This window comes from Triticum aestivum, chromosome 7A, assembly GCF_018294505.1.
Source record: "Triticum aestivum cultivar Chinese Spring chromosome 7A, IWGSC CS RefSeq v2.1, whole genome shotgun sequence".
Taxonomy (NCBI): domain Eukaryota; kingdom Viridiplantae; phylum Streptophyta; class Magnoliopsida; order Poales; family Poaceae; genus Triticum; species Triticum aestivum.
Window position 1 is genome coordinate 10,162,642 of NC_057812.1, and position 24,798 is coordinate 10,187,439.

Below are 24,798 nucleotides of genomic sequence, written 5' to 3' on the forward strand. Positions count from 1 at the left end.
TTACCAAAGCTTTGTCATGTTGTAGTGGATTGAGCCGAGCCGAGGACAGAGCTATGCACGTTGTCTATATTTTTGCTGCTCGAGAAAAATTAATGAGTCATTAATTAATAATTAACGGACACGTTAATTACTGAACCATTTCCGATTCTTTTGTATCGTGACGACTCGGACGTGCCACCGCTTCGTATGGTTTCTCACCATCATTTCAGATCATTGCGCCGCCAAGCAAGCCTTATCCATCCCTCCTTCCGGCGTGCACCGCGAGAAGGGACAGCAGGCCTCCGGAACCCCGCCTCTCGTGATCCTGTACGGGAGAGGGGCGATCAGGTTTTTGGGGAGCGCACTCGCGCGACTGCTGGCAGCGACGACTTCGCGAACGACGACTTCTTCCCCGACCTCGGCAACCTCATCCTCGACGACATGGGCGACAACATCAACGCCGGTGGTGCTGCTCCCGCTGCACCGTATGTGATTCTATCCTTCCTATTCGAGATCGTGGTAGAATTTATGTTTCTAGTATGTGCCCTAAATGTGATATGTTCATCTATTATGCTAGTTCACATGATTAGTTTCATCTCTGCTATTGCTGTCATGATTTATCTTTCCTTTATTCGGATTAAATCTCATAATAATTTGCTCATATTTCCAACACTTCCCACAAGCGCTGCGTCCACCATCGCGCGCAGGCTGCGCTCCATGCACCGCCAACGGCAGCGCTCCCAGGTGGATCGCATAAATGCCTCCTCGAGCTCGTCCCCTCAGCCTGCTCATAGGCCGCTCAACCTCTGGCCTCTCCCCGCCTGCTACCGGGAGTGGAGGTCTTCACCTGAGTGCCTGGTTCTTGGACGCCGGTGATTTGGTGCTTTCTGTCTGAATCTTTTTCAGTTAATTATATTATACTCTGTTCTTGGCGCACTCTGTTCATAGTTTAGATTGTACAAACAGCAGCCAGTTGGTTAATATCTGTACAAATCTGCCATCTGCATCATCCTCAAGCAACACACATGCGAATTTCCACCAGGCTCGGGTTGTCCCCTTCGATGGTGCTCAATGTCAAGGCTTCACACTGAATAGCGCTCCTTATTAAATTTGTGCTTTTGACTAGTTCCTACCAAAAATATGTACCATCCTCCACCACTGCTTCACCCAACCACCCTGCTGGGCCAGGCAATAATTCAGAGGACCAATCCTATAGCCCAATCATGTCAAAAGCCTCATACAGTCCATCTGATTTTTTGCTATTAGGCTCCATATATCGATATTGTTAGTCCAACCATGTCAAGTCTTCTCGTTGATTAGTACTCCCTCCGTAAACTAATATAAGAGCGTTTAGATCACTATTTTAGTGATCTAAATGCTCTTATATTAATTTACAGAGGAAGTAGTTAGCTTGTGTTTTTTTATTTCGTCCTACCCTGCTGCTGCTTTGGAAAAGAAATTTTGAAGACCAAGCCTACTACAACGACTGATACCATACCCGCGACCACAAAGCTGCCATTCTGCCTTCGCTGATGCTGCTCCAGACTCCGGTCCGACTATTGCATCCCGCTTCCTGTAAGAAACTTCCCCCATCTCCGGCAAATGGCGTGTAGGTTCCAACAGGTCAGCACAATCTAGTGCCAAAGCTTTATTTTTTTTCTCTGGACACTTCATTTTTTACCTTAGGTTAATCATTCCTTTGATCAACATGGGTTGGTTTTCTTATCAGAATGGCCTAATTCGCCCATGTCTTCTCCTGCCTGAAAAGCCTCAACGGTGATGGGGGGTGTTTCATGGGCCGTCGCAGACTGGATCATGTCGCCTGTCATCTCCAAGCTTCTGGATAAAACCTTGTCCTACTGCAAACCCGACAAACCGGAGACGCTTTACCACCTGTTGACGAATGTTCTCCCTCGACTTACACTTACTCTAAAAGCAGCAGAGGCAGTTAATCAAAATAAACTCTTTGATCAGATGGTGAGGGGTCTCACTACTAGAAACTGAACTTTTCCTCACGGTGACCTATTTTCCTGTGGGGCCCGAAGCACCTCACAGGATTATTAATTTTCCTGACGGCTTTATTTAAGCACACAGAAAAACAGCATATTTTACTGTAGTCAGTATATACCTCACAAAAAAATGAATTGTCCCGTGAGGCTAGCTCACAGGAAAATGGTCTGACCAGTAATCCAGCTGCCGCGAATCAACCTGTGGTTAAGTTGGTTAGGTGGACAGCGGTATCCCCAACCCACCAGGGTTCAAATCCTGGTGCTCGCATTATTCCTGGATTTATTTCAGGATTTCCGACGATGTGCTTTCAGTGAGAGGAGACGTTCCCGTCGACGACGAGGCGCCTACGATGACTTCGTAAATCTCAAGATGATATGCCGACTCAGTCTCTCGAAGGTGCTCATAGAGATAGGGTGTGCGTGTGTGCGTTCATAGGGGTGAGTGTATGCGCGTGTATATGAGCGCTTCTGTCTGTACTGATGCTAAAAAAAAAGTAATCCAGCCGCCGCGAAACCCGCTGTCGCGCCAAAATAATACTTGCGCGCATGAATTTTTTGTACCTCCCGCGCGTGGAGCGAAGTCGCGCGAAGGCTCGTCTGAATTCTTTTTCTCCTTGTGCAGGGCCCACGGGAGAAAAAAACTTTGAGACGAATGGAAACCCCACCGTCCACGGCTCCCAGCCGCCACCCCACCGTCCTTCCCCACAGCCGCCGCCGCCAGCCCACCGTCGATCTCGCCCACGGCCGCCGCCTCCAGCCCACCCCTCCCCACCGTCCTCGCCCATGGCGGCCTCCCCACCTCACCCCACCGCCGACCTCGCCCGCGGCCAACGCCCTCCGCCCCGAAGGCCGAGGTCGTTCCCGTCTCTCGCCCCTGTGCGTGCGCATACGTCGTAGGCAAGCGTGAGGAGTGGTCGGGTCAGTTGCTTCTTCCCTTCTCGCTTCTCCCGTCACCATCGCTTCGCCGCGTCTCTCACCTTACCCCTTTCCATGGTAAACTCAGGTCCTCCCCTCTCCCCTGTTCTTTTAATTTCTTTTGTCCTTAATGTTCTTCCTTTGATAAATCTAGGCCACGAATTTGTAGAAATCTTACTAAATTTCGTTCTCTTATCTCTTCCATCTTGGTGGTTTCTTTTTTAGATGCATTGCGGAACTATTTCTGGAGGTCGCCGCCGCCGCATTAGTCACTGGATGGTGTTCCCCTGCTCCGTTGTAAGTAAAAAAAAAACACTGCTTTTCCAGAGAGGCTATATCCCTACCTCTGGCCGGAACCGATATTGGGTCTTCTGTTTACGTCCGAGATGAGTTCCCAAGAAATCCTGTTTGTTTATTGCCTTTTTGCATTCTTTTGCAGTGTATGGATTTATTCATTTTTAATGTTGCAAGAAATGGCTTTGTTCTCTATGCTAGCTCACAGTTTAGATGCTACTGCTAGGTGTGCTATTAACAATCACATTGGTAGATCATTGAAAAACTGAAAAGATTAATATCACTGTAATTTTCATCCTTGCCATGTGCTTCAGGATATGGAGTGTATGCATCTGAAGACGTGAAGATGTTGACTCTTTTTCCTTGCTAGGTGCTTCAGGACATGCAGTGTATATATGAGAAGATGTACTCTTCTTCTTAGATCACTGGATGCTATTTGCCCACTACTGTTCGAGGCCCAATTCAGAGTTACGTAACAGGCTGACTGATTTCCCTTAGAGAAAAATAAACTATCATGTACTGCTTGGATCACCACGTATGACGGTGGCTGGCGTTCGTTTTTCTCTCATCCCGCACTTCCCTGGATCCAACTCTGAAAGCACCATGCTAATTAATTGCTATTGCCGCTGGTCATGATTATTGCTGCTATTTTTTTCATCTTCCTATGGATTTGTTTCCTCCTATAAATACTTCCCGTCCCAGTGCCAGTACGGTTAGATGCAGATTTACATCAAGTTCCAATTAGCCAAAGCAAAATATAAGCTGATGGTTCAAGGTCTCAAAGAATTAATGTAGCTTTCACATTCTTTCTTCTTTGGCCCTTGTACTGTGGTCTATTATTGCTTTTCCACTGAATCACTAGTCTTTTTTCTACATGTACGATGTGTGCTTGTGCAGGCGCTGCTTTCAGAAGACAATGAGTCCGGAACAGACGAGTGAAGATCATTGCTGGATAGTTTCATAGTTCGATTTCTACCAGTCCAACCGATTCATGTCCTCTGGCTATTTTTCTGTAAGTATATTTCCTAATAAGCATCTCTGAATTGTCTAGTTGTGAAGAAAAAAGGATATCACATTGCTGGAGGCATGAAACCAAGTGCCAGATTATACAGTTTCATATATACTTTTCTGGTTTTATTCATATATCATATGGTGTGTCCACAAATGGCACTACTGCATGAGATGCATTAATTCTGAATATGCATGTCTAGGACAGTACAACTCCAGTAATAATATATGTGTCACCGTGAGCTGAGTTCCAACATATTCAGTCAATGCTCTGTGCTGTCTATGTATTTAAATTAGTGGCTGCTGCCAGGTAGTATGTTGCTTTTATGTGACTTTGTGCTGGCTGGCTATAATTTAACATTGGCTGATTTGGCATCTACGTGTTGTTGTTCATCATTAATTTTGTACATGACTTTGTAGGGGAACTACTGTGCATCCGAAGGAGGATATCACTAGTCCACTTGCAGTTCAACTAATGATCGACCATGTTCCGGTATTTTGGAAATAGTGAAATGGCATGTGTGTCAGATGATGCTGCTCCTGATCATGAACCTAGGTAACATAGAAATGTGTGTATTTAGTTGTCATTGCTCTGTGCAATGTGATCTATGAGAATCAGAGTGGTGTCATGTATATGTACAAATGTTCTTGCTTTTGAGCAAGTCCATGTACAACTTTTCATATGTAATTTACTGGATGTTGAATGATGGTTCAGTTGATTTATATGTATGTAAACATTAATTTTGGATGCCTTTCCTAATATATGGACCATCAGATGTATGATTATCCATCAAGTGGGTTTGTTTTTAATAAAAGGTTATAGAACTATCGATTACATGGTGTACGCTGCTAGGTGAGCATGCAATTTCTTTATGTATAGACCCTGTTGAATTTCCCTGAGGGCCATCCTCCACAAAAATGTGTATAATAAATCTGACGAGACAAATGATTTTCCTGTGGGCGACCAACAGAAACTACCGACAGGAATTGTTTTCCTGTCGGCCCACTCTCAGGCAAAACTCCTTTTCCCTGTCGCTCTAATCCTGTGGGTCATTTCCTGTCGGGTAGCCGACAGGAAATATTTTCCTGACGGTACAGCCCCATTTCCTGTCGGTTTTTAGCCGTGGGGAATAGTCCAGTTTCTGGTAGTGTCTCAAATCTGCTTTCTATGACATGGAAGATATCCTTGATGAACTGGAATACATCCGTCACCAAAAGAAGCTGGACAAACAGAAAATTCTTGGTCAAAAAAGAGTGAAGAAAAGGCTCAAAATTACTTTGGATGCTGAAGCTGGCCCCTCAAACCAGGTCCTTTCTTGCTATCCTTAATTTTTAGCTATATAGATGCATACTTGCTGATCCCTGCATGGTACCTTTATCCTAGTAAAGCTGTTCTGTTTTCCCCCTTGTATTTTGGTAGAATGGATCGTGTTAATAGCATTAGAAACCTGGCTGAACTCAATAAAACCATGTCTCGCTGTATGCTCAGGCATGTATATTGTCTTGTACATACTTGCTCAATTCAATAAATAAAATACTACTATGGTTAGAAAAAATTCTACTTTGCACCAGGCGCACTAGATTTCGCTCAGAGATATCTCAAAATAAACCATACCTAGAATTTTGTCCTCCTATCAGGCTACTGTTCCAAAAATGTTTTAGTTGGATTGTTTTTTGAAATTCGGAATGCTGATTGCTTTTGCAGGATATTTGTATCGAACCGAGTTTGACTCTCACAGGAGACTTAAGTCATCGTTTGAAGGATAATATGGTCATTATAGAAGAACTAATTGTTGCAGCACAGGGAATTATTGCACTGGCAAAGCCGTCGAGGAAGAGCAGAAATGTTGCTGCCAAAAAATGTACGCACATGCACCACTTCAGCACCAATAGGAAAGGTAACTGGTCGAGATGAGGATCTTAACGAGATTACAGCAATGCTTCGTAATGAAAATGTTGATCTCAATCCAAGCTCAAGTGATAGTAAATGTTTCTCTTTAGTTGGCATTCATGGAATGTCAGGATCTGGGAAGACAACCCTCGCACAACATGTTTGCAAGTATGAGAAAGTTGATGGCTATTTCGACCTTGTTATGTGGATTCGTGTTTCTCGGAACTATAGTGTGGCTGTGTGGGTGACATTTTCAAGGAGATGCTTGAGGCAGCTTCAATGGACAATAAATCATGCCCTGATTACAAGAGCCTTGATGTCCTGGAAAATGAATTAGAGAAGAAACTAGAGGGCAAACGATTCCTCTTGGCACTAGATGATATCTGGTGCGATAATGATGATGATAAGCAGAAACTAGTAAAGTTACTCTCTCAATTGAATCTTGGAAATAGAGGAAGCAAGATCCTTGCGACAAGTCGCCACAAAGATGCATTTTCAGATCTTGGTCCTGGTGTGGCACGCACTGCTATTCCGATACGCCCCTTGGATGATCAAGTCTTGTTGGAACTGTTCATGTATTATGCCCTTGAAGATGCAAATGCAGATGATCCAGATCAAATGCAACTCAAAATTATTGGGGCTGAAATTGCACAGAAAGCTGAAAGGATCAACTCTGGCAACCAGTACAGTGGGAGGGCATCTACGTAAAAGACAAAATGATGTCGACTTTTGGAGAGAAGTTCGAGATCGTGACCTTCTGAATGAGACGACGGGGCACTGTGGTCCGTTACCAATGTTGGAACCGCCACTGCCTCGCCGCAGCTCTCCTCTCCCTCTCGCTCAGCTCGCTCTGGCTTGCCGTGGCTCGATCAGAAAAGAGAGGAAGAAGAAGTTCAGAGAAGAGGTAGATTTTTTCAGCGCACGAACGCTTTCTTTCTCCTCGAGAACAAACTCGACTATGTCACCGAGCTACAGGAGGGAACCAGGGCTTTATACCCGCGAGCACCGGCCTGCCAGGCCTTGCCTTGCACCCACTCATCCACCCACTTTCCCACGTCCTCCGCGCTCTGGCCGCGTCCATGCACCGCGCCCGTACGCGATCGCCACGGCCTCCCAGCGCGCCCGACGCGGTCTTCCCCTCCTTCTTGCTAACAACTCGGCGTGGCCCGGCGCACACCGCTAACAACTCGGCGTGGCCCCGCGCACACACGCGCTGGCTCACGCACTCACACACGCACACCTACGCACACACACCCCGCGGACCCGGCGCGCCCATACATGCACCAGCCGCGCCAGGAGCGACGCCGCGGCTTATTACACCCAACACTCGCGCCCTAAGCCGCGGCTCAGAGCAGCCCGGCGTCCTGGACGTCACCGTCAACAAGCAGTGCCCGCTCTGCTGCCGGCGCCTTCTTCCACTGCGGGCAGTCACGTTTGAAGTGACCCCGCTCACACCGGCCTTTTCTGTTGCCGCCGAAGCCCGACGCCTCGCTGCGTGCCTGTCGTCGTTGTCCCGAGCTCCGCCTCGCTGCCACTCGCGCGCCCGCCATTGCGCCTCCGTGAACATCAGCTAGTCCCCGCCATGGCCGCCTCCGTCCTGCCCGCGCCGACGTAGCCGCTCGTCGAAGGCCTTCAGCCGCCCCAACGCGTCCTCGAAGGCCATCGTGTCGATGTCATAGAACTGCTCGATCCCGGCCAGCGCCGGGTACAGGCGGTTCGACACCGAGTCAAGCAGCTTCTTGACGAGGGCGGCGTCCTCCAGGGTCGAGCCCAACGCCGCGTAGCGCGCCGCCATGCCACCGAGCCTGCCGGCGAAGTCGTCCAGTGACTCGGCGTCCGCCATGCGCAGGAGCTCAAACTCCCCGCGCAGCATGCCCAGCCGAGCCGCCCGCACGCAATCAGCTCCGACGTACCTCGTCTTGAGGGCCGCCCACACCTCCGCCGCGGTTTTCTTCGACGCCACCTGCATCAGCAGGTTCTCCGCGAGCGCACCGAGCAGGTATGCCCTCGCCGGTTTGTCCTTCTTGACGATCACGGACGCCGCGGTGTCCTCCGGCACCACCACCGCCTCCCACAGCCCGGCCGCATCAAGGTTTGTGTCAACCTTGATTGCCTAGGCCGTGTAGTTCTCTCCGGTGAGCAGCGGCACTGGCTGCGGCAACGAACCACCCGCTCCGCCGGCGTACGGGACGATGGACATCGCCGGCGAACCCTGATCTCCACGTGGCTCTGATGCCAATTGTTGGAACCGCCACTGCCTCGCTGCAGCTCTCCTCTCCCTCTCGCTCAGCTCGCTCTGGCTTGCCGTGGCTCGATCAGAAAAGAGAGGAAGAAGAAGTTCAGAGAAGAGGTGGACACTGAGATTTTCCCAGCACACGAACGCTTTTCTTTCTCCTCGAGCACGAACTCGACTATGTCACCGAGCTACAGAAGGGAACCAGGGATTTATACCCGCGAGCACCGGCCTGCCAGGCCTTGCCTTGTACCTACTCGGCCACCCACTTCCCCACGTCCTCCGCGCTCTGGCCGCGTCCACGCACCGCGCCTGTACGCGATCGCCACGGCTTCCCAGCGCGCCCGATGCGGTCTACCCCTCCTTCTTGCTCGCTAACAACCCGGCGTGGCCCCCGCGCACACACGCGCTGGCTCATGCACTCACACACGCACACCTACGCACACACACCCCGCGGACCCGGCGCGCCCAACAAGTCCGGTGCGCGCCCATACACGCACCAGCCGCGCCAGGAGCGACCCCCGCGGCTTATTACGCCCAACAACCAACCAGCATCTTGATGAGCTGGTGAGGCGATGCTTTGCGTACTGCAGTATTTTCCCCAAAAGATACCATTTGAACCGTGATGAGTTAGTTAAACTGTGGGTGGCAGAGGGATTCATACAGAGCACTAATGCACAGGAGGACATGGAAGCTATTGGTCAGGGTTACTTCCATGAGTTAATGGCAACCTCATTTGTGAAACCAGGAGTATACTACCAAGGCAGTTTGTGCTATTTAGTCCACGATCTTATGCATGATTTAGCCAAGAATGCTTCAGAATCGAGAATGGCTCAAGAAGAGAAGTTCTTGATGATGTTCGTCATCTTTTCGTTGCGAATGGAGCAATGGTTACTGAGGAGATTTTTAAACTGAAAAACCTACGCACTCTCATTATTGATCATATGGAGCTTGCACCAGCTAACAAAGAATTCTTTGAGAAAGTGTTTGAGAAACTGCAGAAATTGCGAGTATTGACCATAGAAACCTCCTGGACATTGATTGATGAAATAAGTGTGTTCGAAATCCCAGCAGCTATTGGTCATTTGAAGCATCTTTGGTATCTTACTTTAGTGTTCTACGAAGCAGCGCTATATTTACCGAAAACAGTAGACAGTCTTTACCATCTGCAGGTGCTAATGTTTGGTTATGCAAGTGATGTAGAAGTTTCATCTGATATAAACATGGGTAACCTCACCAACTTGAGGCATATCATCGGCGGCGAAATAACAATGCATATTCCGAACATTGGCAGGTTAATATCAATACAGACAATAGAAACTTTTGATGTAAGAAGGGAACATTGGTACGAGTTAAAACAGCTGAGGGACCTAAACAAGCTTCGGGGCAGTCTGACGATCCAAAATCTTGAAAATGTTGAAAGCAAGAAGGAAGCACATGAAGCAAAGCTAGCTGCTAAGAAAGGGCTAACCGAACTGCGACTTTTCTGGGTTAATGACAGAGCTTGCACACCAGGAGTTCAAGCAGAAGTACTTGAGGGCCTTTGCCCACCCAAGGATCTTAAAAGTCTGGAAGTCTGGAGGTACCAAAGTCTAAGGTACCCAAGTTGGACGCTGGGTGAGCAGAACGGTGGCCAAAAGCACCTACATGAACTTATATTCCACGACTGCAGTCGATTTGCGGCCTGCTCCTGAACTTTTTGAGCATTTCATTCATCTTCGCCATCTCTTAATTGCCGAATGCTGCTGGCACCACTTGCCAGACAATGTGAAGAACCTCAGGTTTCTCAAGAGCCTAATGATTCGGCTATGCTGGTATCTAGAATCACTTCCAGAACATCCCCGGTCTCTTCAGAAGTTTAAAGTGTCTTACTGCAATGGAGTGTTTATGAGTTCGTGCAAACAAATAGGTCAGCTAAACTGGCGAAAGAGCGAAGGAATTTATACATTAATTATGAAGCTGCTCTCCTGTTGAAAATGATGGATTGAGAGGTATATACATTTATAAATCCCTTTAATTCCTACCTTTTCAAGTTAAGAACCATTAGGGTTGTTTCTTAAGTTTTAACAGTGTTTAACGCTGGATTTATTTGCTTCATATGGTTTGTAACAGTGTGGAGTTATGAACACTATATTCACTTGTTTCCTATGGTTTGTGATGTCGTGGAATGATGGCCTCTGCATTTGTTTGGTTGTAATAATTTGGGACGATGAACACTGAAGCTATATATTTATTTCCAATAAATGATGATCTATGGTATTGTGGAAGAATGTTTTGTTTTCAGATTAGAATTGTCTGAAATAATATTGTGGAATGATAGACTCTGGTTCTTGTGCTAACACACAAACACAGCTTGAGATGGTTTCCCGAGACTGCCCAGATGAGTGCTCCCTCTGAAACGTCTACATGTGTAGTAGTTCTTATACATGTGTAAAATATATCTGCATCTACCAGGGGAACTCAAAAAATTCTCCAGAAGTTTATTTCACAGGAACAGTCTCATTCCATCATAAAATAAAATCAATAGGCAGCTTTAGCTCACTATATATCAACATGAATTTTTGCTTCTCTGATCGCTCCCTTCTTCATCTTACAGGTGCCTGCAAAAACAATACATTTGAATAGCTCCAATTGAATTAACACAAGGAATCAGCGACCATGTTTAATAATACATTTTATTTTCTCAACGTGCACGCAGAAAATACAGACAGTAGCTAGCAGAACTTCAGAAAGACGCATGAATATCCAGCAAAGCAAGGTTGCAAAAATAACATCGCATATATTATATAGCAAAGCTTCAGAAAGATGTATGCAATTCAGTCAGCAAATCAGGACTGCAGAATCATCCGCAGAAAGACCCATGACACATTGCCAAAGCATCAGCATTCAGTCAGCAATTGGGGTTGCGGAAAACAATATGAAAACGCAGCTTAATATACAAGATGATAAGTCGGAGCATTGTTTCGATCTGCCAGGCCATCATACTTGTTGCATCCCCCGGAGCACACTTAGCCAGCTTGGCGGATGGAAATTACGAGTTCAGGACAGTCAAATAGTTCAGGCATGCCAGGAACAGCCTAACAGTGTTGGTGGTGGTGGCCGTACTAGTAGTAGCAGCAGACGGCTAATAGCTGTACACCAGCAAACGATGGTAATCATCAGGAAGCTAGATCAGAACGGCCCAATGGGAAAGCCAAAATATTAAAGTGCATATCTTAACATGAAAACAAAACATCATAACTGTTCGCAAAATACATCAATCTGAGTTCTGAGAGTGTTGCCAATTTTTTCTGACAAAAGGTAATATATCTACTTGAATCCATTCACTTGATACCTAGAAAACATCTTAAGAAGGGTGCAGAAATAATCAATTGATAACTAAAGTTGCATTTTCACTAAACTTGCACAACTTCTGTCAAAATGAGGTCCGAAAATTATAAGCTAAGAAGGCTGACAAGTTAATGTGTAAATGCATGGACTGTACTTTGTTCGGTAGCTGAAACAAGCAGAAATAATATTGTATTCATTTTCTTACTGTGAAATAAGATTGCAAACAAAGTTGCTACGCATTTGAGAGAATCAAGCTGAAGTTTCATCGAAGGCGGATGAAAATTCACACTACATATGTTTTTAGACAAAAGGCAGGGTGGAACAACTTTTGAGTTCAATTTAGAAACAAGAGCACCCATATCAACTGTCAAAGTTCTAGCACAGTAAATGCCCTGTTCTGGCATCTGCCAAAATCTTCCCATCAAAGCTTGCACCTCTATTTCATTTTTTTGGTATTAATGCAATGCCTCTGTGGTTAACAGATCCAAAGCTCTACTAAATTAAGCAAATATAAGTAAAAAGAGCCTGCTCAAAGGCAGTGCTTTAGCAAAATACTGAATGAATAAGGTTGAGTGGACATCACACCAGTAACTGCTCTGATTGAACGTTTTAGTAAACTACCAGGTTCACAATCTGCACTACCAGGTTCACAATCTACCAGGATAATCATAATAACTGATTGTTATGGACAAGAAGGCTGGTTACAGTATAATTTAGCCCCGTGTCAAGAACAATAGCCAGTAACGGTGTTCTTTGGGGTTAACATTATGCTTAATCTGTAGGTTACCAGGCATTGCTCTGAACTGAAAACCAAGCAAGCAGGAGTGTAAGCACCAGCAAATTGAGCGGCATGATTCAAGTAGATTCAGAGGTACTCACAAATAGTTCAGCCGATAGAAAAGCCAATTCTTGGAGGAAGCATTGAAGATAAAGCTACCGGCCATTTGCATCTGCTAATGACTCTGAGAACAGAGGAACATAGGGTAGAAATCGTTGTGTACTGTTTTTCTCAAGATTAAGGATGCATCCAACTTTCTGATGTTGCATATCATACGGTAGCAAGGTATGACCTCCACATGGAACCAAGGAAATGGTGTTGCAGTCTGGATGGATCCCGATCACCCTGTAATTCTTCATAGTCATGCCCATAAGCTTATCGATGCTGGCAGTATGTTTGAGGACCCATTCTTTACTATCACAATCCTTGAGGCACCAGAGTTCTATCTTAGAAACTAGGATGTTGTTGTCATCACTGACGGAAGCTATAGCATAGTGTAAGCACCCCTGGGACGATCCAATCATAGCAAATCTTCGGGGATACGGCACACTGATGGTCTTCCACACTTTCCCAGCCATGTCCACTGCCAGCAGTACATGGTCGTTGTTGGTGCTTTGAAGGGAGCCCATCAGGTAGAGCACGCCGCCAGCAAAGATACATCTAGTGCTATACGACAGCGTAACTTCCTCAGCCATCGCCCTGTCCCTATGACTCCAGGCTCCTGTCCGCGATGAGTAGATGCTGACTCCTGTCACGCTCGACGAGTCTGCCTCCTCGAAACGAAGAACATGGAAATGGGATGAGACCGTCGGATCAAAAGCCAAACCTGCGACACGGCTACGCCCTTTCACCGGCTCTTGCAGTTGAGGTTGAGGGGGCAGCTCCACCCAGCTGCCAGTGGCAGGATTGCACACGACAAAACGGCAATCATCCTCTTTCCAATCCCAAGGGGGCAAATTCTTGGTGCAGCCGCGGTAGAGAAGGAGGCCATTGCAGGCGTCCACCTGCTCCATGTCCTTGTACTTGTTTGGCTGCAGGTAAGGGACGGAAGGGTCGAACGGGGCTGCGCCGCCGGAGACGCTGGCGAAGTGGTGGTGGTGCACGCTGCGGAAGGACATGTACAGGAAGCCGGCGAGGGCCTGGGGCAGCTTCTTGCGGTTGGCAGGGTCGGTGATGAGGTCGCGCCCGGGTACGGAAACGCACTTGAAGCGGTGGACGGATCTGGCTGGGAGGCGGGAGAGGATCTCCAGGATGATGTCGTCGGTGAACACGCCGGCCGCATCCGAGGTCTCCCCCGGATGGCTGTCCAGCCAAGGCTTGGTGTTCCTCTGACAGGACCAACGATCAAATCAAACACATAAATCACTCGAACTAGCCCCGGCTTGAATTATTACAGAGATAATACGAGTACAATTCAGTTCGAGGATCCAATCCGAATTCTACAAAGATAGCTAGAGTTCTAGAGATACGCTAGGTAGTACATCTTGTAGAATAGGGAAAAGATGCTTCCGGAGGCGTGGAGAAGGAGCTTAATAGCTGGCAGGGCCGGTCGCGTCCCGTTCCATTATTGTGGCTTTCCAGAGAGTGGCGGCAACAGCGTGACTGTGAACAGGAGAGCAGTTGAGCCGTTGATCGCCCGATCGCTTCATCAGGGTCGTCCATTTCCCAAGTGAACACCGATTCGGTCTCACTGTCGATTTCTTCAGAGCCATTGTCTCTTTCTTCAGTTAAGCAATGCAGAGAAGCAGGGTCCTGACAATTGCCTCCCTCTGAAGACGATCCTTGTCCTCCAGGATCTTTTGGTGGAAACCAAGAGCGAATAGTGTTGTTGAAGAACTCAGGGAAAGTGCGCTTGATGAAATCGGCGTCCTCCCAAGTGGCTTCTTCCGGTGACATGTTGAGCCACTGTACTAACCACTGCGTTACCAAATGTGGGTGTCAAGGTACTGCTCTAGTTTGTAAAACAAGCACTGGTGCTATTTTGATCTTGCCGGCTTCATCCACCAGTGGCAAGCCAGGAGCTGGTATAGCCTTGGGGCCCAGATGACGTTTCAATTGGCTGACATGAAATACATTATGGATCTGAACGCCAGCATGCAGGAGTAGTTTGTAAGCTGAGTGGCTAATCTTCTCCAATATTCTGAATGGTCCATAGAACTTAGTTGCAAGTTTGATACCGGTCCTAATATCAAATGCAGCAAGACGATAGGGCTGCATTTTCAAGTAGACCATCTCTCCTTCCTTGAACTTCCTGTCTGTTCTGTTCATATCTGCATATTTCTTCATCTGTTGTTGGGCTATCAATAAATTGTGTTTAAGCTGGTGATGCATTTGTTCTCTTTGCTGTAAAAAGGCAGCTGCATCCACATCACTGGCACCAGGAATTGAAACTTCTCCAAAGAGTGGGGGAGGAAATCCATATAGGCACTAGAATGGGGTGTACTTGGTAGCAGTGTGATAGGATGTATTGAACCACAATTTGTCCATAGGTAACCAGGAATACCACATTTTTTGGTTCATTAAAAGCCATGCTTCTTAGATATGTCTCTAGACACTGGTTCACTCCCTCTGTCTGGCCATCAGACTAGCGGTGATGAGCTTTACTCATGTTGAGTTTCACTCCCAAGGATTTAAACAGTGCTTGCCAAAAGTTGCTGGTGAAGATTGTGTCTCTGTCAGTTACTCTGGTAATCCATGAAATTTGAACACATTGTCAATGAATGCTTGAAGGACAGTATTAACAATAAAAGGGTGTGACAGAGCAATAAAATGGGAGTATTTGGTGAATCTATCCACAACTACCAAGATCACATTCTTCCCTTGGGATTTAGGGAGTCCTTTCACAAAATCCATGGAAATGTGTCTTCAGGTGATACCTCTCCAACATATCTATAATTTTTTATTGTTCCATGCTATTATATATTCTGTTTTGGATGTTTAATGGGCTTATTTATACACTTTTATATTATTTTTGGGACTAACCTATTAACTGGAGGCCCAGCCCAAATTGTTGTTTTTCCCTATTTCAGTGTTTTGTAGAAAAAGAATATCAAACGGAGTCCAAACGGAATGAAGCCTTCGGGAGCGTGATTTTTGGAACAAACGTGATTCAGAGGACTTGGAGTGGACGTCAAGCAACCAACGAGGAAGCCACGAGGCAGGAGGGCGCGCCCTCCACCCTCGTGGGCCCCTCGTGGCTCCACCGACCTACTTCTTCCTCCTATATATACCTACATACCCTGAAAACATCAGAGGGCACCATGAAAACCTAATTCCACCGCCGCAACCTTCTGTACCCGTGAGATCCCATCTTGGGGCCTTTTCCGGCGCTCCACCGGAGGGGGCATTGATCACGGAGGGCTTCTACATCAACACCATAGCCTCTCCAATGATGTGTGAGTAGTTTACCTCAGACCTTCGGGTCCATAGTTATTAGCTAGATGGCTTCTTCTTTCTCTTTGGATCTCAATACAAAGTTCTCCTCGATTCTCTTGAAGATCTATTCGATGTAACTCTTTTTGTGTTGTGTTTGTCGAGATCCGATGAATTGTGGGTTTATGATCAAGATTATCTATGAACAATATTTGAATCTTCTCTGAATTCTTTTATGTATGATTGGTTATCTTTGCAAGTCACTTTGCATTATCAGTTTGGTTTGGCCTACTAGATTGATCTTTCTTGCAATGGGAGAAGTGCTTAGCTTTGGGTTCAATCTTGCGGTGCTCGATCCCAGTGAGAGTAGGGGAAACGACACGTATTGTATTGTTGCCATCAAGGATAAAAAGATGGGGTTTATATCATATTGCATGAGTTTATCCCTCTACATCATGTCATCTTGCTTAAGGCGTTACTCTGTTTCCATGAACTTAATACTCTAGATCCATGCTGGATAGCGATCGATGTGTGGAGTAATAGTAGTAGGTGCAGGCAGGAGTCGGTCTACTTGTCACGGACGTGATGCCTATATACATGATCATACCTAGATATTCTCATAACTATGCTCAATTCTATCAATTGCTCGACAGTAATTTGTTCACCCACCGTAATACTTATGCTATCTTGAGAGAAGCCACTAGTGAAACCTATGGCCCCCGGGTCTATTTTCCATCATACAAGTTTCCAATTTATTTTATTTTGCAATCTTTACTTTCAATTTATATCATAAAAATATCAAAAATATTTATCTTGTTATTATTATCTTTATCAGATCTCACTCTTGCAAGTGGCCGTGAAGGGATTGACAACCCCTTTATCGCGTTGGTTGCGAGGTTCTTATTTGTTTGTGTAGGTACGAGGTGACTCACGCGTGGTCTCATACTAGATTGATACCTTGATTCTCAAAAACTGAGGAAAATACTTACGCTTGCTGCATCATCCTTTCCTCTTCAAGGGAAAACCAACGCGTGCTCAAGAGGTTGCAAGAAGGATTTCTGGCGCCGTTGCCGGGGAGATCTACGCCAAGTCAAGACATACCAAGTACCCATCACAACTCTTATCCTTCGCATTATATTATTTGCTATTTGCCTCTCGTTTTCCTCTCCCCCACTTCCCCCTTGCCGTTTTATTCGCCCTCTTTTCCATTCGCCTCTTTTTCGCTTGCCTCTTGTTGCTTGTTGCCCTTATGGCCCTGCCTAGATTTGGTGATCTTCACCTTAAAAGGTTGGAAGAGATTGAAAGCAATGTCAGAAGCTTTATGACTTTACAATTTGAGCATAATAATTTCTTTAGAAACGAGCTCAAGGAACAAAAAGGCTTTATGGAATATATGAATAAAGAGTTGATGAAATGTCTAAGGAATTTTATGGTTTCAAATCTCAGATTGTTCATTTTGAAAAATTAATTGCTGAAATTTCGGATAAGCAGGCCACCTTAGTTAATAAGATGGCCGCTAAACCGAATTTTTTTTATGATAATAAGGATGAAGATCTAAAAATGATTGATGTGTTCCCTATTAAATCCTTGTTTTGCAATGTGAATCTTGATAATGATGGGACTAGAGATGAGTCAACTTTAGTTAGAAGGCATCCCAAAAATTCAGAGTTTTTAGATCTTGATGCAAAAATTAGTAAAAGTGGAATTGAAGAGGTTAAAACATTAGATAGCAACGAACCCACTATCTTGGATTTCAAAAAATTTAATTATGATAATTGCTCTTTTGTAGATTGTATTTCCTGATTGCAATCCGTGCTAAATTCTCCTCATGCTTATAGTCAAAATAAAGCTTTTACTAAACATATCGTTGATGCTTTAATGCAATCTTACAAAAAAACTTGCGCCCTATCAATTAAATAATCAGGTTGCTTGATTCAGATCTGCATCGACATCTGCCCAAAATCAGTTTTTTTTTATTAGGGACCTTACAGCCGGGCTCTCCTGTGAAGCCACCATCTGCTGCCTGCTCTTCAGTTCAGAACTTCAGACTAGGAAGAAGCATTTGCCTCCTTCACAGTCCACTCATAGTCGAGAGGGGATAGAAAAGCATGGAAGCAACGGCGGTGAGCGTGGGCAAGGCCGTGCTGAATGGAGCACTGGGCTATGCCAAGTCCAAGGCCACGGAGGAGATCGCCTTGCAGCTCGGCGTCGAGCGCGATGTGACCTTTATCACAGATGAACTGCAGATGATGCAGTCATTCCTGATGACGGCCGACGAGGAGCAAGGGCAATACAAGGTACTTATTACCTGGGTGCAGCAGGTCCGCGACCTGGCCTACAAGGTGGAGGACAACCTCATGGATTTCGGCCTCCACACGGAGACGAAGCCGATCTGGGGATGCATCCCCCGTGACCTATGTGATCGACGCCACATCGCCATGGAAGTGAGGGATCTAAGGGCAAAGGTTGAGGACGTCACCAACAGAAACCTGCGGTACCGCCTCATCAAGGAAGGTTTGTCTGGCTGCAAGCCTGCTGCCGCTGCAGAAGAGCAGGCCAACCTTGCCTGCACGGCAATGTTTGGCATCAACGAAGCAAGGCTTGCCGCCATTGAGGAGGGAAAACCCAAGGTGGATCTGCATCAGGTGGTCACCTGCGGACAGGAGGATCTCGGCCTCATCGCTGTGTGGGGAACCGGAGGTGATCTTGGCAAAACAAACGAGATCGGGAAAGTCTATGGGAACAAACAAGTGTTTGACAAGTTTGGATGCCGTGCTTGGGTTAGGCGCCCTATCAGTCAAATAATTAGGTTGCTTGATGCGTTAATGAACTGTGTTGCCCTATCAGTTTGATACTGCCAGGAATTGCTGACTGGAGAATGTGTTTGTTGGTTTGCTGGTCTGTCAGGTAGAGTGTTCAACAACTGTCGTTGTTGCACGGGTGGGGGAATAATTGCTTGTCCTTGAGGATTAGTTGCTTGCGCCCCTTGATCTAGTTGCAGCACCACTGGAACATAACCAAGGGAATCAGGGGAGGGAGGGTTGGGATTTCCTGACCGCATCTCACTCAAGATGGAGAAAATTTCTTGCTGAACTTTTGAGTTGGTCTCCACCAAGAGCTCGACCTTGCCCAACTGCTTTTCCAATGATTCAACTGTCTGCAAACGCGTGTTGACTTGGTCGATTTGGTCTTGCATCTTGTCTTGTTTCAGTCCAAGTGCAGAGAGCTCGGTTTGCAGAGCCTCAAGCTCTTATGATATCTCATCCATGTGCTTCGTCCGAGTAGGCATCGCGGTCACCGCTGCTCAGGAATTTACAACAGCACTTGTCTGAAACCCTTGCCGGTGACCTCGTCCTTCCGCCGCGAAACTTCACGCTAAAATTGCCTCTCCGATGCTGCACGAACTAGGGATACGCTACGGAATTTTACTACGGTGGAATTTTTCCGACCGCAACCGAGTTTCTCCCCAATTTGCAGCCGAACGATGCCAACTCCAAGCCGCCTCCGATCCGTGATCTGCACTGCCGCCTGGACCTGACACTGGATCGGGGGATTTTACGAGAGATCCCAACCCCAATCGTGGTCAGATCCGCTTCACCTCTGAGGATTCACTGGCTCTAATACCAATTGACAGGACGAACGATCAAATTAAACACATAAATCATTCGAACTAGCCCAGGCTTGGATCATTACAGAGATAATATGAGTACAATTCAGTTCGAGGATCCAATCCGAATTCTACAAATATAGCTAGAGTTCTAGAGATACGCTAGGTAGTACATCTTCTAGAATGGGGATAAGATGCTTCCGGAGGCGTGGAGAAGGAGCTTAATAGCTGGCAGGGCCGGTGGTGTCGCCGTCGCGTCCCGTTCCGTTACGGTGGCTTTCCAGAGAGTGGCGGCAACAGCATGACTGTGAACAGGAGAGCAGTTGAGCCGTTGATCGCCCGATCGCTTCATCAGGGTCGTCCATTTCCCAAGTGAATACCGATTCGGTCTCACTGTCGATTTCTTTAGAGCCACTGTCTCTTTCTTCAGTTAAGCAATGCAGAGAAGCAGGGTCCTGACATCCTCTCGAAGACCTCCCCTTTTTCCGCCTCCTCCATGGATTGGAGCGGAAGCACAAGGGCCTATGCAGGGGTCAGATATGCAGATGGAGAGAGGGAATCACGGATCAGGCCGAGGAAAATCAGGTAGTAGCCGGTGGTGGTGACCTCGCCCATGCCGTGGTGAGTCGGGAAAGGTAGTAGCTTGGTTTGGTTTAGGGCGGCGGGGATGCAGCCGACGGCGACGAGCTTCTCGGAGCGACACAGACAGGAGGAAGAATGTGGAGGCTCAAGCTTTTCTTCTCCAGAGGTAGCAATTGGAGTCTCGTAGCAACCGGACTGAAAAAGAAGCCCAGTCCGGTTGGAGGTGTCAGTCCGGTTGGGCTTTTTTCTCTTGCCCCCTATACGTCTGAGGTCTGACTCACTATTCTTAACCTTCAAAATTATTATGCAAAAGCATGCAACATAGGATTGCAACCGAGCTACAACTACAACTCATTCATAGATGATAGATTCACTTATTCCTAGATAAAACGAGCTAGTACTACATCCGGAAATAAAAATACATATATACTACAAACTAATCTATCTACTCCTAGTTTGAGGGGATTGCGATCACCCCTTCGTCAGAACCACCGGCCTCGTGGTCATTGGCGCGGCATGAGGCATTTCGTCGTCCTCATCTACAAAGGTCGTGCTGAATGGAGCACTGGGCTATGCCAAGTCCAAGGCCACGGAGGAGATCGCCTTGCAGCTCGGCGTCGAGCGCGATGTGACCTTTATCACGGATGAACTGCAGATGATGCAGTCATTCCTGATGACGGCCGACGAGGAGCAAGGGCAATACAAGGTACTTATTACCTGGGTGCAGCAGGTCCGCGACCTGGCCTACAAGGTGGAGGACAACCTCATGGATTTCGGCCTCCACACGGAGACGAAGCCGATCTGGGGATGCATCCCCCGTGACCTATGTGATCGACGCCACATCGCCATGGAAGTGAGGGATCTAAGGGCAAAGGTTGAGGACGTCACCAACAGAAACCTGCGGTACCGCCTCATCAAGGAAGGTTTGTCTGGCTGCAAGCCTGCTGCCGCTGCAGAAGAGCAGGCCAACCTTGCCTGCACGGCAATGTTTGGCATCAACGAAGCAAGGCTTGCCGCCATTGAGGAGGGAAAACCCAAGGTGGATCTGCATCAGGTGGTCACCTGCGGACAGGAGGATCTCGGCCTCATCGCTGTGTGGGGAACCGGAGGTGATCTTGGCAAAACAAACGAGATCGGGAAAGTCTATGGGAACAAACAAGTGTTTGACAAGTTTGGATGCCGTGCTTGGGTTAGGCGCCCTATCAGTCAAATAATCAGGTTGCTTGATGCGTTAATGAACTGTGTTGCCCTATCAGTTTGATACTGCCAGGAATTGCTGACTGGAGAATGTGTTTGTTGGTTTGCTGGTCTGTCAGGTAGAGTGTTCAACAACTGTCGTTGTTGCACGGGTGGGGGAATAATTGCTTGTCCTTGAGGATTAGTTGCTTGCGCCCTTTGATCTAGTTGCAGCACCACTGGAACATAACCAAGGGAATCAGGGGAGGGAGGGTTGGGATTTCCTGACCGCATCTCACTCAAGATGGAGAAAATTTCTTGCTGAACTTTTGAGTTGGTCTCCACCAAGAGCTCGACCTTGCCCAACTGCTTTTCCAATGATTCAACTGTCTGCAAACGCGTGTTGACTTGGTCGATTTGGTCTTGCATCTTGTCTTGTTTCAGTCCAAGTGCAGAGAGCTCGGTTTGCAGAGCCTCAAGCTCTTATGATATCTCATCCATGTGCTTCGTCCGAGTAGGCATCGCGGTCACCGCTGCTCAGGAATTTACAACAGCACTTGTCTGAAACCCTTGCCGGTGACCTCGTCCTTCCGCCGCGAAACTTCACGCTAAAATTGCCTCTCCGATGCTGCACGAACTAGGGATACGCTACGGAATTTTACTACGGTGGAATTTTTCCGACCGCAACCGAGTTTCTCCCCAATTTGCAGCCGAACGATGCCAACTCCAAGCCGCCTCCGATCCGTGATCTGCACTGCCGCCTGGACCTGACACTGGATCGGGGGATTTTACGAGAGATCCCAACCCCAATCGTGGTCAGATCCGCTTCACCTCTGAGGATTCACTGGCTCTAATACCAATTGACAGGACGAACGATCAAATTAAACACATAAATCATTCGAACTAGCCCAGGCTTGGATCATTACAGAGATAATATGAGTACAATTCAGTTCGAGGATCCAATCCGAATTCTACAAATATAGCTAGAGTTCTAGAGATACGCTAGGTAGTACATCTTCTAGAATGGGGATAAGATGCTTCCGGAGGCGTGGAGAAGGAGCTTAATAGCTGGCAGGGCCGGTGGTGTCGCCGTCGCGTCCCGTTCCGTTACGGTGGCTTTCCAGAGAGTGGCGGCAACAGCATGACTGTGAACAGGAGAGCAGTTGAGCCGTTGATCGCCCGATCGCTTCATCAGGGTCGTCCATTTCCCAAGTGAATACCGATTCGGTCTCACTGTCGATTTCTTCAGAGCCACTGTCTCTTTCTTCAGTTAAGCAATGCAGAGAAGCAGGGTCCTGACATCCTCTCGAAGACCTCCCCTTTTTCCGCCTCCTCCATGGATTGGAGCGGAAGCACAAGGGCCTATGCAGGGGTCAGATATGCAGATGGAGAGAGGGAATCACGGATCAGGCCGAGGAAAATCAGGTAGTAGCCGGTGGTGGTGACCTCGCCCATGCCGTGGTGAGTCGGGAAAGGTAGTAGCTTGGTTTGGTTTAGGGCGGCGGGGATGCAGCCGACGGCGACGAGCTTCTCGGAGCGACACAGATAGGAGGAAGAATGTGGAGGCTCAAGCTTTTCTTCTCCAGAGGTAGCAATTGGAGTCTCGTAGCAACCGGACTGAAAAAGAAGCCCAGTCCGGTTGGAGGTGTCAGTCCGGTTGGGCTTTTTTCTCTTGCCCCCTATACGTCTGAGGTCTGACTCACTATTCTTAACCTTCAAAATTATTATGCAAAAGCATGCAACATAGGATTGCAACCGAGCTACAACTACAACTCATTCATAGATGATAGATTCACTTATTCCTAGATAAAACGAGCTAGTACTACATCCGGAAATAAAAATACATATATACTACAAACTAATCTATCTACTCCTAGTTTGAGGGGATTGCGATCACCCCTTCGTCAGAACCACCGGCCTCGTGGTCATTGGCGCGGCATGAGGCATTTCGTCGTCCTCATCTACAAAGGTATCCTCCGGCTCTCGGTCATGAATGAAGATCATGCAGCTGTTCGTCAACACCACCTGCTCATCCTCGATGGACTCCAGGATGGCGCGGACTTCGGCAATGAGCGATGGGCCGTCGTAGAGCTCGACGAGGGCGGCAACGTTCGTGCGCTCTGCCTTGAACTGCACCTCCCCCCATGAGGTGCTCTTCCACCATTGAGAGGCGAAAGTGCTCCCACGCGTCCTCCATCAAGAGGTGAGGGTGATGCCGACCCGCCGACAACGTTGTCCGCCATCTCCAACCTGGGCTCAACTGGGTCGACTGACCACCTTCTTCAAGCCTTCCCCTCCTTATCCGAGCCTCCTCTAGAGGCTTTTCTACACCTGTTTTGTACCTTCCCTGAACCGGTTTTTCATGTTTCTTTTGTTTTTTCTTCTTTTCCTTTTTCCTTTGCATTTCATTTTCTTTTTTCTCTTCTTTTCTGATTTTTATTTTCTATTTCCCTTTATTTTCTTTTTTCACATTCACAAATATTTATTTAATTCAAACTTTTTGTACAAATCACTATATTTTTTAAATCGTGTACTTTTCTGAAAATCGTGAGCAATTTCCAAATTCGTACACATTTTTTTAAACTTGTGAACATGTTTTGAATTCGATAATAATTCTTAAATTCATGATAAAATTGAAACTCGCAAAAATGTTTTTGAAAATCACAAACAATTTTTTATAATTGGAAATATTTTTCAAATTCATTTTTTTTCTGAATTCTCGAACAATCTTTTGATATTCATGAAGACTTTTTAACACCTGCAAACATTATTTGATTTTAGTGAAAAACTATTAACCCATGAATCTTTTTTTAACTTCACGAACAATGTTTCTGAAAGTCATTAACAATTTCTGAATTCTTTTTTTTTGTGGGGGAACATTTTCTGAATTCATGAGCATATTATTTCAAAATCACGAATATTTTTGAAATTTGTGGACCTTCTTTTCAAATTCATAAACATTTTTAAACTTATAAAATATTTTTATCCATGAACACTTTTCTAAATTTGCAAATATTTTCTGAAATTCATAAACATTTATTGAATTCGTGATATTTTTTAAAATGCGCAAAAAAATTGTTTTGACTTAGGTAACTTTTATTCATAAAAGAATTGTCTTCAATATTAAAAATATGTTTGAATGCACGAAACTTTTCCAAGAGCATTCTCAAATTTTTGAAGATTTTTGATTTTTTTTAAACAATCCTGAATAGTGTGAAGCAAAGAACAAAAACAATGAAAGAAAAAACAGGGCACATGAGCCGGCCCAAATCATGCACGGGGAGGAGGGAGGCGTGGCGTTTGTGGTCAGGCCTACAAAAAGGTCGCTAATAGGATGACTCTTTTTTTTCTTACTTTTTGAAATTCCGTGCTGTGACGCTTTATTAGGACTTATACATCATGGATTACATAAGAGAAAAATTTCGTGGACGCCCATACCAACCAAATTCAGCATGGGACTCGTAAGAATATTTTGCGAAATGACGTGCCACTTGATTTGCTTCTTTCAAACGGTGATAAACAAAACACCATTAATCATATGTGCTTTAGTAAAACTCCTATTTAATCTAGCAAACTCTATTCTAAAAAGGAAACGATAAAAACTAGCCGAGAGACCGCCGCCTT

The 24,798-nt window shown here is 46.4% G+C and overlaps 1 protein-coding gene, 1 long non-coding RNA gene and 1 pseudogene across 2 annotated transcripts; 2 read left to right on the forward strand and 1 right to left on the reverse strand.

Annotated features, from left to right (window-relative positions):
- Positions 1-1,729: 1,729 nt before the first annotated feature.
- Positions 1,730-10,303, forward strand: LOC123152770 (putative disease resistance protein RGA4; annotated as a pseudogene).
- On the forward strand, positions 2,700-4,949 carry LOC123152705 (uncharacterized). Its single transcript, XR_006476306.1, has 3 exons — positions 2,700-2,981; positions 3,129-4,209; positions 4,626-4,949. It is a non-coding gene; the product is annotated as an uncharacterized lncRNA (long non-coding RNA).
- Positions 10,304-10,723: 420 nt separating the features above from the next.
- Positions 10,724-13,777, reverse strand: LOC123152771 (F-box protein At5g65850-like; the record flags this gene model as incomplete). Its single annotated transcript, XM_044572231.1, has 2 exons — positions 10,724-11,460; positions 12,539-13,777. A coding segment is annotated over one exon (1,185 nt), but the record flags the coding sequence as incomplete, so codon positions are not given.
- Between the last annotated feature and the right edge of the window lie 11,021 nt (positions 13,778-24,798).